This window comes from Amia ocellicauda, chromosome 3 (genome assembly GCF_036373705.1).
Source record: "Amia ocellicauda isolate fAmiCal2 chromosome 3, fAmiCal2.hap1, whole genome shotgun sequence".
Taxonomy (NCBI): Eukaryota; Metazoa; Chordata; class Actinopteri; order Amiiformes; family Amiidae; genus Amia; species Amia ocellicauda.
In genome coordinates, this window is record NC_089852.1 from 43943362 (window position 1) to 43961855 (window position 18494).

Consider the following 18494-nt stretch of genomic DNA (forward strand, 5'->3'; position numbering starts at 1 on the left):
AGGCATCACGCCACCAATTTAAACACCCAATGAAGATTGCATTTTTACGAACGCATCTTTTAAAAGAAACTGTTTTATTTTAACCCTTTATACACTACATGAATCATATGCTATGGCCTTTGCAGTCACCAGATCTCAACCCAATTGAACACCTATGGGAGATTTTGGACCAACGTGTTAGACAGCGCTCTCCACCAGCATCATCAAAACACCAAATGAGGGAATATCTTTTGGAAGAATGGTGTTCATCACTCCAGTAGAGTTCAGAGACTCATAGAGTCTGTGCCAAGATCATTGAAGCTGTTCTGGCATTTCGTTGTGGCTCAACACCTTACTGAGACACTTTATGTTGGTTTTTCCTTTAATTTGTCATCCATCTTATGCACTTATGTAATTTTGAACCTGTAATTTGTACTATGTTTGATATGTAATCTGTATTGCACTTATAAAATGCTCTAATGTTTTGTAAGTCACCCTGGATAAGGGCATTTGCTAATAAATAAATAATAATAATAAGAATAAATCAAACGTAGACCAGCGGCCCATGCTATGGTGGCCAATATAGAAAAAAAAACTGGCCTGTGGAGATATAAAACTAATGAGTGTGGTAAGTTTAACAATTGCATTAATTATACTGATTTCCACTCTTTTTTTCCAAACAGACCAGCCAATGTAGAACATGGATCCAAATAAATGACTGGCAGTAATCTCCCATCCTTAATATCATGTTTTATTCCTATTCAGTCTCCAACATCACTCAAAGAAACAACACCATTGCTGATTAACATGCAGCATTTATTAGAAGAGAAGAATTGGTTCCCTTGGCACTGGAAAAATTAGTCTTTAATTGCCGAGCCCCCCTTCACCCCTTCCCAAACAAATGAGCCCTCTTGGTAATCTGTAACCAATAGAAAAACAACAAAGGTGATGCTGATATTTAAATTATATTGAAGTGATGTATTTAAAACCTTAACCTACTTCATGTAACCATTTTGTGCAATGCTAAAATCTACATTGGTAAGAACACCTTATATTTTAAAATATCCATTAACAATTTAAAAATAATTTGGTTTTGGAATAGATTATTATCTGCAATATTTGTCATTATATAATATGAAAAACTTTGCAGTCATGAAATGGAAAAGGGAAGCTATAGATCGAAACAAGTGGACTTCAAGAAGCAGTGGATCGATATAGGCTGACGCTGATGTTATTTATTTTATAAAATTAAAAAAATGTATTTAACAATTTATATTGATTTGAATATAAACTGATGATATGGCAATTTATACACAATTGTTTGTAATGGTTTATGAATTATTATATAGCAGATGCCTCTTTTAATGCACAAAACATATGGCTTGACAATCAGTTACAGACAATATTTTATATATACACACTTTTGTAACAGCAATTTCTGCACTGGAAGAAGAGCTGAAGGTATACAATATATTTGCTTGAAACTATACAATATTCTGACTATATCTGATCATGATTTTCTCTTTCACTGTAAAAGTTTATTTCAGTGTCAAACTGGACAAAACTAGTTTCATGTGTTAAGTGTGTAGTAGGATGATGAGGTGAAGAACTTGTTTAAAAAAAACGAACACATTACCTTCCATTTCCATTAGAACTGGTAAAGACAGGCATTTGATGTTATGGTTGTTCTTGTGTTTTGTATACAACAAAATAAAGACACTGGAAATCAAGGTAAGGTAAACACTATCTTTATAAAGATGCCTTCCATACAAAACTCTGTGACACAGAACCGTTATGCACTTGCACAGTCTCGACAATGTAACATAACTATAGAAATGTAACTCTTTCTATACTAGTGCTCTGCAACTGAACTAAATACACTACAGTTGTGGTGTTGGAACATAATTCCAGCAATTTGAACTGCAATTATTCTTAGATAAGAGATGTGCCCTTAAACTAAAATGCATAAATACAAAGGTGGAACATAGGAACATTCAGATTTGTAATGTTTTTGATTATAATCCTTTATGTTTCCAAATAATTAAATGTCTGAAGGTTTCATAGCAACATATCAAACCTCAAAACATGATTATTAGCAGTCTTATTAAGATTATAGGTTTTATGTCTTTTGTAACTTATGGCTTATGGCTGAGTCTCTGAAGGTACATTTTGAATGATTTAGAAATATGCCAATGCACATCAGAATGAGGATACGTCAGACTTCCTTGCTGTAGGATTCGGATTACTTCACTGAGTCACCTCTAGTTCTGACTCCTGCATGTGACTGATAAGTATTCTCCAAAACAGAATATCATTAAAACCACTACTATTGCTACTATTAATATTAATACTGACAGCAATTATGGACAGAAATATCATCAGCATTAAATATAATTCACTTTGAAAATTAGAATGCATTCTCTAATGAAATAATTGGTATCTCTGTCTTTGTACAGGTGATATTTTGCTTTCCAGCTCCTGACCATGAATTCCTCCTTTCTGCCCGTGACTGAATTTGTACTAGTTGGGCTGAAGAGTCTGCAAGAAAAACAGATCATACTCTTTGTCATCTTCCTCTTTGCTTATATAACAATTTTAATTGGGAACTTAATGATAATATTCCTGGTGAGAAGGGACCCCAAACTGAACTCCCCCATGTATTTTTTCCTCCACAACCTGTCATTTGTCGATATAGTGTACACAAGTATCACAATTCCCAACATGCTGTCAGGGTTTCTGGTGACCTCCAAGACCATCTCTGTGACAGGTTGTTACCTACAAATGTACTGTTTCCTTTCCATGGCATCAACCGGGCGAGGCTTGTTAACTGTAATGGCATATGACCGATACGTTGCCATTTGTAACCCCCTGAGGTACACAGCTATCATGACCAAAAGTGTTCAAGTCCTTCTGGTCATTGCTGCCTGGTGTTTTGGGTATATAATGATATCACCGGCAGTGATACTGGCTGCTAGGTTACCTTTCTGTGGACCCAATAAGGTAGAGCACTGTTTTTGTGACCTTTCCTCAGTAATAAAACTAGCCTGTGCAGATATAAAACTCACCAGTGTTGTAAGTTTAACAATTGCATTAATTATACTGATTTCCACTCTTTTTCTCATCGCTCTGTCGTACATCCTGATTGGAATCTCAATTTTCAAAACCACCTCATCTCAAGGCCGATGGAAGGCGTTCTCCACATGTGCAGCTCACCTCACGGTCGTTTTGATCTCATACACTTCGGCCGCATTCGTGTACATTTCGTACCGAGTGGGAAACATCTCCCCTGAAGTGCGAATCATGATGGCTGTGCTTTACTCTGTTCTGACTCCTCTGCTAAATCCCATGATTTACAGTTTAAGAAATAAGGACCTAAGAGATGCAGCAAAAAGAGCTTTTAGAAAAAGATGGATCATACCTGCAGAGAAAAGCATTATACCAACAATAACATGAAATTCAATCTTTTGGGTCTTTTGTTTTCCCCTATTTTAATAATGCTGGTGCCATTTATACATACCTAAAGGTCATTTAGGGCGAGTGAATGGCCAGATCAAACAGTTTGTTTTCAGTATGTTGTCCCTGCCAATGTTGATACTATAGTGTTGAGTTCAGTTTCTGTATGTTTGTGTGAAATCTTGTATAGTTCTCTGTCCACCAAAGTTTGTTATATATACAGATTGTATATTACAATAAAATGTATCAATGTAAAATGTCTGTCTCAGCTTTCAGGTTCTTCAGAAATCTGTCAACAGCAGCAGATTAACAGTTTAAGTCGCAACAGACTTAAAGGAGAAGGAGGAGGAGAAAACAATATCTAAATGAACAACTGCAATTCCAAATGGGTTTGATCAAGATTAAGGTTAGGATTATGACTTCAACAAGACAACCATCTTGAATATTCAAATTTTCCCTTCAAATTAAAGTTATTATAGATCAGTATATGTTGTTCTACACACACACACACTCCATGAAGATACTAAGGATAATTATCAGTTTCGTAAATTGCTTGCAAAAGGCATCTGAAGGTAGAGAGTAATTACTTTAACTAATTATTTTCAAGTAATAATAATGCATTCCTAGCTCACTTTGAACCTTGTTAGTACGTGTAAAACTGCAAAACAACTAGCGAATAATCATCAAAATGGGCAGAAGGACTGAAAAAATCTTACATGACAATTGTGAAAATAAGTGGTCTGGAATAACTTAATTGATGCTATTCAAAGCTGTACACTTGAATAAGACATATAGTAACAATTTTTTTAGATAATGACAGAAAACCTAACTTCGACTTCCGAGTCAATATCTGAAAATATGACCCATATTTAAATATCCTTATATTTTTATAGAATCCACTGTATTAAAAAACAAAAAAATGAATAAAACGAAGCATAGAAATCCCGGAAAGGTTATATACACACAGAAATACTTGTTTGACATTGTGTTTTTAATCATAAATGTGACACTTTTCTACTGAATATTTGGACAAGCTTGTTTCTTAGATCTTTAGTTTTAAGTCCATAGATAATCGGGTTGAAGTTTGCTGGAAGAACATAAAATAAAATATATGACAGTTTTATGATATCTCGATTCACAGGAAAGCGATGTAAAATAAAGGACAGAAAACCAGACAGCAGCATGACGAGGTACACGACTAAATGAGTGGCACACGTTTGCAGTGCCTTGCTGTTGAGATTCTTGTTTTTGTTCGTTAGGCAAATTAGAACAATATGGGCATAGGTGATGGTGATGCTCCCCATAGAGATAACATGCATCATGATTGCTACAAATAGTCCATAGATGTTATTTATAGTCACATCATCACAAGATAACTTGAACAAGGACGCGTTGTCACAAATGGCATTGAGAATAACTGATCTACATCGGGATAGTCTTAGATTCAGTGCAATCAGAATTATTATCATGGCCAGTGACACTCCCCAAGCACATAGAGATAACTTTACCACAGTTCTGGTGTTCATTATGGAGTAATACCTCAAGGGCTGGGATATAGCTACATACCTGTCAAAAGCCATAATTGTCAGTATCAGGTGTGACGCACAACCAAATGTATGACTGCAAAAAGCTTGAATAACACACTCAACAAAAGTAATATATCGTTTGGATGACAGGAGCTGTGACATCAACCTTGGGATCAAGACGGTGTTTCCTATCAGGTCATTCGCAGACAAGTTGCAGAACAAAATGTACATGGGTTGGTGCAGACTCCTCTCGGTAATGATTAGCACTAAGACTCCGACATTGGTGAGAAGGATGACCAGGTAAACGAACAACATGAGAAAAAACACTGGGTATATGGACTGATGGGGGATATCAAAGCCCTCAATTTCCAGGAGCCACTGGTCATTCATTGACATATTCTCCATTGACCTTCTTGTAGAATTATCAGTGCTAGAAAAAAGAGTAGAGATGAGACTGATAAGTTCATACAACATGCTTAGCTTGCAGACATTCAGCCTACTCAAATTATTTTTGCCTTTTTGTTCATGATATTTGTATTCATCCTATTGGCCTAATGGCACATTCTGCTATATCAGAATGCATCAGAGATGTTGTGCAGAAAATCTGTATCAGATACCAGACTCGGACTCGGACTAGGACTTGGGCCACAAGGTCAAATAACTGGACCTTTTCCTTGCCTTGGACTCGATCTATTCTTGATGAGTCTTTATCATTACTACTTAATTTAACATCCATCCATCCATCCATTTTCGAAACCGCTGATCCTGGTGAGGGTCGCTGGGAAGCTGGAGACGATCCCAGCAGGCATTGGGTGCAAGGCAGGAATGCACCCAGGATGTGACGCCAGTTCATCGCTGGGCATTAATTTAGCATAAGCTATTATTCCTTTCCAGAGTGTAATGCTAAATAAATATCAAGCAATGTCAATATAAGTATGTTGTTGTTGTGCTGTTAAACATTCAACGCTTTGCTTCTAACCTGTTTACAACGGATTTCAGTTTCCGACTGAAACTCAACTGCAGTTAAACAGGCAGAGAGCTAGATTGGTAACAAAACACCAGAAGTGAATTCGGACATGTGCGCTTTTTAACACAACGATTTGTATTTTTATATACCAAAGCAGAGAAAAAAAATAGATGTTCTAATGCGATAGCCATTTCACTCAAGCGTACAAACTGGAGCGTATGGCAACCAAATTATCATTTAGAGATATCTCTAAATCATTTCAAGATATCTTTAAATCATTTATAGATATCTGTAAATCATTTAAAGATATCTTAATAAGGTGCTTTTTTACATTTTTTTCTCTCTAAATGATTACTGATGTGGCCAAATTAACAAACGTCAGCTTATTGTATTGTAACAGAATCTGTGGGACTTTGTGTTGTTCTCGCAGTGGTGTGTGCTGTGTGATATCACCAACCATGAGTCTCTCTGCTGCAGTGTAATGCTTTGTGATTGTTTATTTTTAATGTACTTTAGCACTATAATCCTCAAACTTAATGTGCGATTAAACGAAATCCATGCATTTTACTGTACTTTAGCCATACCGCAACATTCAAATGATGTATTCATTGTATGATGCACTTAATTCATTATGATGTGACATGATTTGGAAAGGTGTTCTGCTATATACAAGTAAGATTGATTGATCTAATTTGAATGATGACTAAATATTCTCATTAACCAAAATAAAAAGGGACATATTCCAAAAATGATGGAGCTGGTGAAATGCTATTTCCATTTTCTATATCTGTAAATGTATAATAAAATATCATCTGTGAGCAGAAATGGAATGAGGGACAAAAATTACCTGCATATTTATCATCTATTTGGTCAGTATTTTTCTTGGTGTCTTGCTTTATTCACCTTTATATTGAGCAGCAGAAGTCCCATTAAGACTGGAGCTCATGCACTCTCCAGACAGAGTGATGGTGGGGGGGGGAGTTCTCTCTATACACGACTTGTATTGTGGGTTGCTGTTAGTTTTGTTGGCATGTTTGCAATATAATTTAATTACAACAATACATTGTTTAATACACTTCTAAAACTGTATACAAGTTTAAGGAAAAGCTGTGAACAACAGGCATATTTCACATGTACCTCCAGAGGTAGTGGCCTCTGAACTAAACTTTTTAAAGTGTACCAAGAGGGCCAACAGTGGTTAACTGAAGAAAAATGCACAGTTTTTATTTATTATTACAGGGTTCTCAAACACTAAAATACAATGTCATATATAATATTCTATAATTTTATAATAATATACAACATACACACATTTTGTGTTTGTATAGAAAATGTACTTTTGATAACTTATTAACTAGTGTTAAATATATAATTAGGAAAATTGTCAGAATTGTCTCTTACAGAGTTGATAACGTTAAGAAACATGAATAAACAATAAAGAGAAATGGAAAAACAGACCAAGTAAGCTTTAATCTTTGTAATCTGGGCTTTTGTTCCTAAATATAAATTCAACTTTAGATTTGAGTCTCAAAAATCAAGGACCATGGTGACTTGGACTCGGACTCAAACTATAGTGACTCGACTACAAGTCCGACCGATACAAAAATGCAAGCTCAAAGGTTTTCAGTTTCTTATCAAAGGTTTATACACCAATATACAAATTAACAACCACAGAAAACATATTTTATATTTGACATTGTGTAACCTGACTTAATTTCCTGAACCTGCACTACTTCAAGTTTTCTAGCCCGCAGGCTTGTATTACTGGAGTCCGGGACTCGGACTCGAGTCACAATGGCAAGGATTCGGACTCGGGGTCGGATTACATAAAACACTGACCCACCCGTGAATAGCAAAATACAAACCTGTACATCATAGTGCTACATTTATGATTAGAAGACAGCAGCGACATACTGACAATGAAACCACCGCTGAGTATAGTTAAGTAGTTTTCTATTAGCGAGATGGTCAAAGTTTTGATTTAATCCCAGCCTCGGACTCGATTTGGATTTGTAATCGAAAATATTTCAGGAATTTAATTTAGCAAAATCTATTACTGCTTTCCTTTTTTAATTATATAAAAACAAAAATGAAAATACTACAATACTACAATGAATATACTACGTCGTTTGCAAGCTCCCGGTCTCTAGTATCTAAAACCATTAACAAGCCGGGTCTGTCTAGTTTTAATAAAAATGCAATTTATTTCTACACGTCTAGTAAATTAGACCTTAAATCTACCGCCCCCCCATTAACATTAATTAAATTATGTTTTTTTTTTTGTGTGTGTCATAAGAAAAGAGTCAAACTCTTCCTCCACTACTAGCCTAGGACATTTACAATACGTACCGACTCAAAAATCATGGTGTGTGCAAAAAACAAAACGGCTATTATACTACAATAGATTTAAAGACAAATAAGTACTGGGCAACAAAATTAAAGTCAGACATTCTACCGGAGTCCGAGTCTTATTATAAGTTACAGTGATGACAGTGGCTGCAGTTCTTCCTCCGATTATAGTTTAATGGCTTTACTAATTTGACCACAAACGAAGCTTTGTTGAAATCAAGTGCTGAATCCAAATTTTGACAGAGAAAGACCAAAGAAAAGCTGGGAGCAACAGGTATCTATAACATGTACATCCAGACCTGGAAGTGGCCTCTGATTTTAAAGTGTAACAAGAAGAAGGCCAACAGGGGTTAATTGAAGAAAAACACATTCTTATTATTATGTATAATTTGGCTGAACTCCTTATCCAAGGCTTATATTTTCAAGCACTATATATAATATGGAGGGACACCAAATGACTCAATTTAATGACTCAAACTAAAAAGTTTGTTGCGGAAAGTGGGAACACAACAGGAGTCTCAGTCTCTGTAATATATAATATGAAATAATTGTATAATAATATTCAACATTGTGCAGGGCGACTACCAACAATTTAGTGTTTGTATAGAAAAACAAATTCGGATTACTTTTATTAACTAGTGTTAAGTATATCATTAGGACAGTTAACTGTCTAAATGGTCTCTTACAGAGTTACATAAGTGTTGTTCCAAAGTTACATTCAACTTTAGTTTTGTGCCTTGAAAATCTAGGACTTGGACTCAGACCATGGTGACTGGACTACAAGTCTGTGAGCCCATATAATATGCTAACTATTAAATGATGAAGTTAAAAACAATGTAATCTCATTTGGTTTTAGGTTTAGTGTCTCCCACCATCATCTTCAGGATTGAAAGCAGGTGGAAACTTGAACCTGCTTCACAGGCTATTGCTCTTTACAAATTAAATCCAGAAATCGGTCAGGCTGGGGGTGGCAGTGATTGAAAGTTAATATGCAATGTTTTCTAAATTGAAAATTGTAGTAAATAAATGCTGTACTGTGAATTTGTTCTTAGTTGGTCTGTAGTTTTAGCCATGTGTCCTCTTTCAATGCACTTTACCTAAATGGAATTAAAATTTGCAGTGCAAAATTATTATTATTTTTGGTTCAGCTTCAGTATTGTCACAGTGGCTCTCAAAGCTTTTTTGTTTCTCAGTCTTAAACCTTTATCCATTTCCAAAACTAGGACCCACATTTAATAAATATATAAACAACCTCCACTGTGAAGGCAAAAGATGCCTCTGGTGGGATTAAAAGGCATAAGCAAGAATTTGTCTATTAGCATTTAATGGGAGGGATTTAGATTTAGATTTAAAAGCAATTTAGTTTTTGTTAGTTTACTTAACCAAAAATACTTCATGGTTATAGTTGGGTGTTTAGGACTGGGGTAGACAGCTTTGAATGCAATTTTATTTTAAGTCAAGAACAACTGTTCTGTATTCAAAGCAAAAGTAAATTATTTTCCCAGCAAAAAACATATATAATTAAGATGCTGCTTTTGTTCCCTGGAAACACGAACACTACCATTATGCATAACGTTCAGAATGAGTTTGAAAGCACACAGTCAAAGCATCAAAAGCAATATTTAGTTGTTATAGTTAGAAGAAAACAAATCTTACCTAGTTACCTCGTTTCTTACCAAGTGAAGACTTCTCCATACATGTCACACACAAGATATCTTCAGCAACAAGCCCTTTTAATTTGTCATTTTTTTCCACCTCAATGAGTGTCATTAGATTTTGAACCTATGCCAATGTAACTGATGTAACAGAGGACAAATAACAGCCTACTGGGGAAAAAGTTAATTGCACATTTTCACATAACCTCTGTGTGTCAGGCCCTTAGATAGTTGCCCACTTTGTGTTATTTTCTGCCTCCTACTCTTGACACACACTGATTTTATGGCATCATTTGTCTCTGTCTGGATGCCAAGGCACTGTGAAAAAACTGTATTTTGTATTGCAAAATTCTGGTTTAAAATACAAGTCTTGTTTTGGGTTTTTCAGAAGTGTGACAGGCTATGAAGTTTTTGTAAATGTAGTAAATAGCACAATGATTATGCTTGTTGCAGAAACAAGCTGGTTTCTATTACCCCATTCACACAGCTTTTTGGTGACATTTCGTTGCTGACAAGGTCTGTGAGAAAGGGTTCCAAAAATGGCGGTGGTTGAAAATAATGTAGTCGCAGCAATTCTGAGTGTTATTGATGAAAAACAAGTTGGTGATGTATATAATGCAAACTATTGTCACACATATGTCAGAAGTTACATACCAATACATTATTATTATTATTATTATTATTATTATTATTATTATTATTTCTTGGCAGACGCCCTTATCCAGGGCGACTTACAACATAATCATGAAATATATAATGGGCTAGATATTCGTGGGGTTTGTGTGGCACAAATGGTTATTACGCACAAATATGCAGTATTTGCCATATGTTTACAAATAATTGTTCAAGAGATATCTTCAGTTATGTCAAACTTTTAAAAATTTAAATTAAAATAAGTTGTTTTGAGAAATCAATCAATTACAGATCTGCACACTCAGACTTTTGGTAGATATATATATATATATATATATATATATATACACAATGTAATGTCATGCTTTTTTCTCATTTATTTTAGTTGATTTAACTTTATTGCAGTATATGTCAAGACCCCACAAAATGACTTTTCTTATGCAACCATGAACCTAGAGCCGAGAGTCTCACATTGTTCACTGGTTCAAATGATCTGTGACCCCTGGGTCCAGTGACCACACCACAAAAACACACAGCCATACCACCCAATGATAGTCATAGTGCAAAATTCACCCTAGGATTGACATATTGTTTGCATTTCCTTCCTGACTATATGTTCTTGGTAGTGAGTATGAACCGATCCGGCACCCTGCTTAGAACCAATAGCCCAGTAAACACAATGGAAGGAAACTGGCCAAACTGGGAAATGATCGAACTTTTACAAACACGTCCAGATGCTTTTCTAGCATCTTGTTGCCAAGGCTACAGCACTCTTGCCGGCTTTCTCTGTTTTCTGTGTGAATGGGTTCATGACTGCATTTTGCTGGCTTTCAAAGCCAGTGTGAATGGGGGTGCAATAGGAAAGAAGAAAGGCAAATGTTGCCAGCATTTTGCTGGTATTTCAGTGTGAATGGGGTTTATGAAAACACACTGAAACTAAAAAGTCATGTCATGCAAATCCATCGGAAGAACATTCATATATATATATATATATATATATATATATATATATATATGTGAGGTGGGTGCTGTAAAGCGAGTGAAGCCCTGCACAAATAAATAATCAGCTACTTAATGGATTTAGGGCACTAGGACCCAGAGAGAAAGCTTTACTTTTTTAATCTATATTCCTTACCTCAGGTTTGAAAAATCCCTTGTTTTTAACCAGAACCACAACCACAATAAGACACTGTGAAAGGGAACGACAACATTTTAAAAGCAATAATGAACAATGTATTAATACATTGCAATAAAACAATTAAACAGGAGAGTCCTGGGGGCACGTTGATGCTGGGCACTTAATAAGCCACTAGGGGGATAGTGACAGTCTTCCACTGACCTTCCACAAAGGGGTGAGATCAGAACCCAGGACAACTACACTGAAAATTAAAAAAGTGTGCCAGTAAGCTCAAATTAAGTGATAAAGGGCCAAATATTCATAGGGTTTGCACACTGCTCAGAGAGATTTGCGCAGCGCAAATTGCTATCGCGCAAAAAATTGCATTATTTGCCAAATTCAAAACCCCGTTTTGCACAGCACATTCCATTCTGCGCCATTCACCCTTTCATTGCTGTGGACATTTGGACATATCTGTCGGGTCCTACTTATAACTTTTCTCCTCTCATATTACTGCTTTAGTTGTTGCTTTAATAAAGTGTTAGTTTGTATTTCTTTGAACTTGCGTTTGTGTAATTTATTCTAATACATTTGGGCTTTACAGACTGTTGAAATATAGTACATTTGTTGCCAACACTACATCTGGGAGTATTTATTAGGGGACAGCACCACTCATGAACTGATAGCTGCCAAACATCATTAAAGAGAGGTGTGTAAAGAATCTAAAAATAAGTTGGTTAGTTCATAAAGTGTAACACACACACCCCCCTTGCAGTTCAGTGCCACATCTTCCAGATAACCATAGTTAGGCACAGACTGGCCCTACTTCAAGGCAAGGCTTCACTGATCTCAGCATTTAAAACCCTTGGACAATAGAGATGGAAGGAGTGCCTATTAAACATCCCTTGTTTGTCCTTGTACTGATTATTTACCTGGTGATTCTCCGAGCATGCTGACAGTACTCTTATAGCCCAGGAAAAGGGTTTACATAATCCAATGTTCCTGTTATTCTGGAATTTACCTGTGAACAATTTAGTGGGAAACACAGCTCTGTTACCAATGGAACACATACTGTCTTATGGGACAAAGAGGTATCTCACACTTCCTTTTATTTTATGTACTTCAAAGCCTCCTTCACTTCTTTAAAAGGTTCTTCACATTTATTCTAAAAGGATGGCGCATACGGCCCATTTAATTATGGTGAGGAGGGGGGCCTCACAATCTCTCCCCGCACAGGTTTGGCTCGAATCTCGGGCACACACACCAGGAGCAGCAAGTGGTTTCAAAGAAAAATTATTTATTACAACAACGTTGCACAAGCATTTTACTGACTGCCTTTGTTCCAAACCACATGGACCTCGTGCCGTGTGTTTTTATTTGAGCCTGAAGACAGAGAGGCCTCTCTGCGACGAAGTTCAGATAAGTTTAACAGTTTGGAGTTTATCATTCATGACATATTGAGAAATCAATTAGAAATGTTATTCTGTGAGTCATAAACTTTAGAAGGTGTAATATGATTTAGTATATTCTTAAATATAAATGAGTGCTGCATTAAACTGTTTTGTTTGACAATTTTAGAAATAAAATCTGTCAACGCCGAGAAATATCTTCTTATTCCTGTTTGACTGTTTAGTCTGAAATTGACACAAGTTAATAGAAACTAGATTATAGGTGGCCCTGCCTATCCTTAATCATTGAACAGTAATCAATTAGGGAGAATTGTGGTAACAAGAAATGATAGGATCTTTCTCGGCACCCAAACGTAAATGAGACTGATATATATAACAAGAAATTATTTGACTTAAATACTAACCTGCATTAGTTATTTAATGTCCGACTAACAATACTAATGAGAGACTCACCTTCGTCTTACTAACCGGTATTGTAGTCAATGTGTTTGTAATTTTCTGTAACGTTTTGTGTGTCATCATATGTGATTCCATGGTCTTTGTTTTGGTCACAGGAAGTGATTTGTCTTTGATTTGTTGATCTTGAGTGAATTATAATTAGTTTTTCCCTTTTTGTATAACTAGTGTGGTGCTACATTTTATCTTTGTTTTTAATACATTTGAGAATTTATATCTTTGGAATTGGTGTCTGCATCCAATTATTGCAGAAATTGAGTTCTACAAGATTCTAGGATTCTTGAAAAGGTGATACTTAAATTCACTTCTTTGAACTGAAATTTATAAGTGTACCTTACGCTACAACAGTCTCTTGGAATTCCTCAAAGGGCAACAGAGCATATATGAGCAGCTCGAGCAACTGAGGGATGAAGAGCCAAGATATGCCAGAACCAGGTCTAACAAGTCAGGCACTGACCATGCAGAGTGTGTAGTCTGTGTTGATGGAAAGCACAAGAAGAAACTCTACTTTTGCAAACAGTTTCGAGCACTAAAGTTAGCAGAGAAAAAGGCTGCAGTAAGAAAGTTGGGGGCATGCAGGCGGTGTCTCGAGTTTCCTGCCTATCTGTGTAAAAACCAAGACTGCAAGGTGAGCATGCTTCTGAGCATTATTTCTATCTGTGCCCCAATGCTGAGAAGAAAAGCAGCGGAGGTCCGAAAATTAGCAGATTTGGTCCAGAGGAAGATAAAGGCAAGAAGAAATATATAGAGCAGCAAGAGGAGTTCTTCAACAAACTTTCACCGGAGTTGGAAAAACAATGTCGAGATGCATTTTCAAATGCTGCATCAAGGGCCTTCAGCACTGTAAAAGATCAGCCTGGCTTTTTAGTGGAAAGTGGATTGCAAGAGTTGCCAGTAATTATGATGCTTCTCGAGGTCACAGCTAATGCTGGACAGAAAATCGGCACGTTAATTGATTTGGCTTCAGACACTAATTATATAACCCACAAGGCTGCAAGCAGACTGAACCTCAGAAGTGAAGAGATCACTCTTGACATCCATGGTGTTGGGGGGATGGAGGTTCATGTGGAAACAAAGCGGTACCTTCTAAGGATCCGAGTAAACACTCCCAAGGGCACTCTCAAGTTGCACCTATTGGTTTGTTATGGACTGGATAGCATTTCAGATGTCCACAAAAGCGTAACACCAAAGCAACTGCAGAAATTATTTCCAGGCATACCACTTGATGAACTTACAAGACCCAGAGAAATGAATTTGCTCATAAGCCATAGAGAAGGTCAGCTGGCGCCTCAGAGAATCAGAGTCATTGAGACCTCGTGCTGTGGGACATAAAGAAGATGTACAACGAGGTCTGGTTGGAAGACCTAGAAGTGCACCTGCATAGATTCCTCTGGCGAGACTCTGAGGATGAAGAATTTGGGGAATTTGCAATCACGAGAGTAATCACGATAGCTATGTTGATGATATTCTCACATCGTGCAATGACCTTGACCAACTGAAAACCATCACAGCGAATGTGGAGTGAATCCTGAAGGCTGGAGGTTTCGAGTTAAAGCCTTGGGTCTTCTCAGGGTGAAGTGGGAGGAAGGAGTGCAATGATGAGCCGGAAAAAGACCAAGGCAAAGACCATGGTCCTACCAAACCAAATGCGCAATGATGACAACAAGGCACTTGGCCAGGGAAGAAGAAGACAAGCTCCACGTCATGATTGCAATCAATTTCTCAAAGAGAAAGAAAAAGATATGACTTGGCCAAGATCTTCTACAAGAGCAAATCAGAAACCAAACACCAGACCCTCTGACACGAAGAGAATTGCTCAGCCAAGTGTCAGGGCTGTATGACCCAGTTGGCCTGGTAACTCCTGCTAAGCGGAAGGGAGCTATTCTGGTACATAGGGCATTCCAAGAGGCAAAGGGCGAAAGTTGTCCAGTCAAAGATACATGGGACATGGCACTCTCAGATGGCCTCAGGGAGGATGCCATTAAGCTTTTCGAAGAGTACGTTCAGCTTGGCAAAATCAAGTTTACCAGGGCACTAACTCCCCCGTGCTTCACTGATGAACCCTGGGCAATCACATTCTCTGATGGAAGCAAGCATGCCTATGGAGCAGTGATGTATACACTGGTGATGCTGTCAAAGCAGAGATGTGCGGAGCAGTGTTTGCCGCATGCCTGAAAAAGTACTTCAAGTGGCCAATCAAATCAGCCAGAGAGCTAGCAGTCACTGCCAGAGAAAATGTCAAGTTGCAAAAAAAAAGGCATTTGCTGCTGCGCTGACAAGGGCCAAAGCAGAGAAACAATACATATTACATATTACTTTATGCAAAATGTAGGATGTCCTGTGTTGGCCTGGATTGTCTGCAAAGAAAATAAAGAATAGATTTCAAAACATCTGCAACTATTTTAAGTGTATTTGAGGTCTGTAGCTATTGCATACATGAAAGTAAGAAGCTAAACCACAATATTGGTAATCTTGTATTTGCCTGTGGTAATATTTCAGCGGCCATGTTTGTGTTTTCTTGATGTATTGAAATCTCTTACCCACACTAAAGCTATTAAATCAAATAGTGTTTTAACAGCCTCACCCTTGCTTTGGAGAACTAGATTTTAATTATTTATTTTAAGTAAAGCCTTAATAGTTACATAAAAAGTAATAGCAATATGTTTATGTGCATTTATTCATATGTATGCACTAATCAATAAACAAATATCACATTATTTGTTAATTAAATGCACAAAATGCACAAAGTCTTTCCAAAACAAACAAAAACAAAACAAAAATCTCCCTAATCTTATAGATTAAGACATCACCATTTATTCTGACATATCAAAAGAGTGCAGAGGGCTTCAGCACAAACAATTATTATTATTATTATTATTATTATTATTATTATTATTATTATTATTATTATTATTATTATTTTTCTTGGGAGACGTCCTTATCCAGGGCGACTTACAACATAAGTGCAAAACAATGCAGATACACTCTGGCTAGTTAAGATGGAACAGAGCACTTGGGAAAAGTAATGCACCTGGCAATCTTCCACATGCAAATTACATCATCTCACCACTATCTGCTGTTCCTGTGAGGGGAAACTGTCTCAAACAATGTCAAACGATGATTGGAAGCCATTCTATGATCTTACCATGTATAAAGTCTCCAAAATCTGCTGGAAGCAGCATTGACTGCCTACCTTTTAAACTGGTAAGTGCTTAATTGAAGTGTACTGAGAAATTAACAAATCAAAACAAGACAGCATGCATTAATAGGACAACTGGATTCTAAGTCAGTTAGACAACCCTGTTTTAAACCTTAGTTACAATTATTCTCTCTACTATTCATTATTATACTGTATTATAATTTGCTAATTAATGTGTGTATGTATATATTTATATATATATATATACACATAATATACAAACACACACACATAAATATATATATATATATATATATATATATATATATATATTAAAAGATGGGAAGATGAAAGCTTTGCTGGCACACAGAAGATTGAAAAACGTGGAATAATTTAATGGAGGCAGTGGATCGATAAAGGCAAATGGTGTTGTATATATTTTGAGGTTCTACATGTTATTTCTTTTTCTATTTCTTTTCCTTTTCTATTGCAGCCTCTGGTTGAGATGCAGAACACCTCTTTAAAACAGCCCATCATTTTTACTTTGGAAGGCTTCCTCTTGCCTAAAGCAGCTGAATACCCTCTGTTTTCAGTTTCTTTGCTGGTTTACATCATGATAGTGGCTGGGAATAGTGTTGTGTTTGCTGTGATTTCCATTGATAAGAAATTGCATCAACCCATGTATATAATGGTCTGCAACCTGTGTGTGTGTGATTTCCTGGGAGGCACGGCAGTAATGTCAAGGCTAATGCACGACTTCCTTTCAGAGGACAGGAGTATCCCTTATGTGGCAGCCATAGTCCAAGCCTTCGGTGTGCATATGTATGGTGCAGCTGCACAGACCATACTGTCCATCATGGCCTATGACAGATATGTTGCAATTTGTGAACCGTTGAGGTATCACACCATTATGACAGCAGGTAAACTCATTTTGCTCTGTTTTATTGCCTGGTGGATTGCATTCACTCTCATTCTTATTCTGTTTATAATGAATGTGAGAGTCCCACTATGTGGCACCTTAATAATGCATGTATACTGTAGCAATGCATCGATATTACGATTAGCATGTGTGGATACAACCGTCAGTAATATCTACGGGCTTTGCATTACATGGTTTCTCAGTATTGGGTCACTTTTAGTGGTTGCTTTCTCTTACATTAAAATACTCATTGCATGTTTAGTAGAAAGAAATGGCAACAGCAAGAACAAAGCCATCCAAACATGTGCCAGTCACCTCACAATTTATATCATCTTTTTAATCTCCTCCTTAGTTATAATCATATCTCAGAGGTTTGAGCAGGTTAGCCCAAATGTGAAAAAATTTTGCTCACTCTTGTGTGTTGTACTTCCACCTGCTATCAATCCAATCATTTATGGCATCAACACGAAACAAATTCGCACTAACATCATCAAACAGTTTAAAAAACAGGTTCTACCAAAGGAGTGAATTCCAAAACTCACTAGTAGTATATTTTGTGCAAAATAGTCCTATTGAATGTTTTGGTTTTACTTGAATAGTTTCTATAGAGCCTTGTACTTAACTGTATTATTGCACTATGTTTTGCACTTATGTTGTAAGTCGCCCTGGAAAAGTGCGTCTGCCAAGAACAAAAATAAAAAATAATAATAATAATACTCATTTTTATTCAACTGATGTTGCCTGATTATGATTTAGAAAAGCCCATCTGCTGCCTACTTTCTATGCAGGGAAGATGATCATTGGGTACAGCCTTGAATTTATACGTCTTCAATTACTTGTTCAAATATTTCTTTTTTTAAAGACTTAAGTAGCACAAATGCTGAACAGTCAG

The 18494-nt window shown here is 36.6% G+C and overlaps 3 protein-coding genes across 3 annotated transcripts; 2 read left to right on the forward strand and 1 right to left on the reverse strand.

Annotated features, from left to right (window-relative positions):
- Nucleotides 1-2463: 2463 nt before the first annotated feature.
- LOC136747147 (olfactory receptor 5J3-like) lies at nt 2464-8514 on the forward strand. Its single transcript, XM_066700100.1, has 2 exons — nt 2464-3409; nt 8480-8514. The coding sequence occupies exons 1-2, from the start codon at nt 2464-2466 to the stop codon at nt 8512-8514; spliced, it is 981 nt and encodes a 326-aa protein (XP_066556197.1).
- Nucleotides 4428-5354, reverse strand: LOC136746427 (olfactory receptor 2AT4-like). The gene is made up of 2 exons (XM_066698916.1): nt 5018-5354; nt 4428-4888 (listed from the first exon to the last, which is right to left on the reverse strand). Exons 1-2 carry the CDS (start codon nt 5352-5354, stop codon nt 4428-4430), a joined length of 798 nt encoding a protein of 265 aa, XP_066555013.1.
- Nucleotides 8515-15491: 6977 nt separating the features above from the next.
- Nucleotides 15492-18130, forward strand: LOC136747148 (olfactory receptor 52K2-like). The gene is made up of 2 exons (XM_066700101.1): nt 15492-15668; nt 17177-18130. Exons 1-2 carry the CDS (start codon nt 15492-15494, stop codon nt 18128-18130), a joined length of 1131 nt encoding a protein of 376 aa, XP_066556198.1.
- The last annotated feature ends 364 nt before the right edge of the window (nt 18131-18494 follow it).

Excerpts from the sequence above, each read along its gene's own strand:
- LOC136747147 (XM_066700100.1), top strand. The coding sequence starts at position 2,464 with ATGAATTCCTCCTTTCTGCCCGTGACTGAATTTGTACTAGTTGGGCTG. Across the intron at positions 3,410-8,479 it reads GATCATACCTGCAGAGAAAA|CTTTGTTGAAATCAAGTGCT; the intron begins GCATTATACCAA and ends CCACAAACGAAG.
- LOC136746427 (XM_066698916.1), bottom strand. The coding sequence starts at position 5,354 with ATGTCAATGAATGACCAGTGGCTCCTGGAAATTGAGGGCTTTGATATC. Across the intron at positions 4,889-5,017 it reads TGCGTCACACCTGATACTGA|TGATTGCACTGAATCTAAGA; the intron begins CAATTATGGCTT and ends TGATAATAATTC.
- LOC136747148 (XM_066700101.1), top strand. The coding sequence starts at position 15,492 with ATGGCACTCTCAGATGGCCTCAGGGAGGATGCCATTAAGCTTTTCGAA. Across the intron at positions 15,669-17,176 it reads GAGCAGTGATGTATACACTG|CCTCTGGTTGAGATGCAGAA; the intron begins GTGATGCTGTCA and ends TTTCTATTGCAG.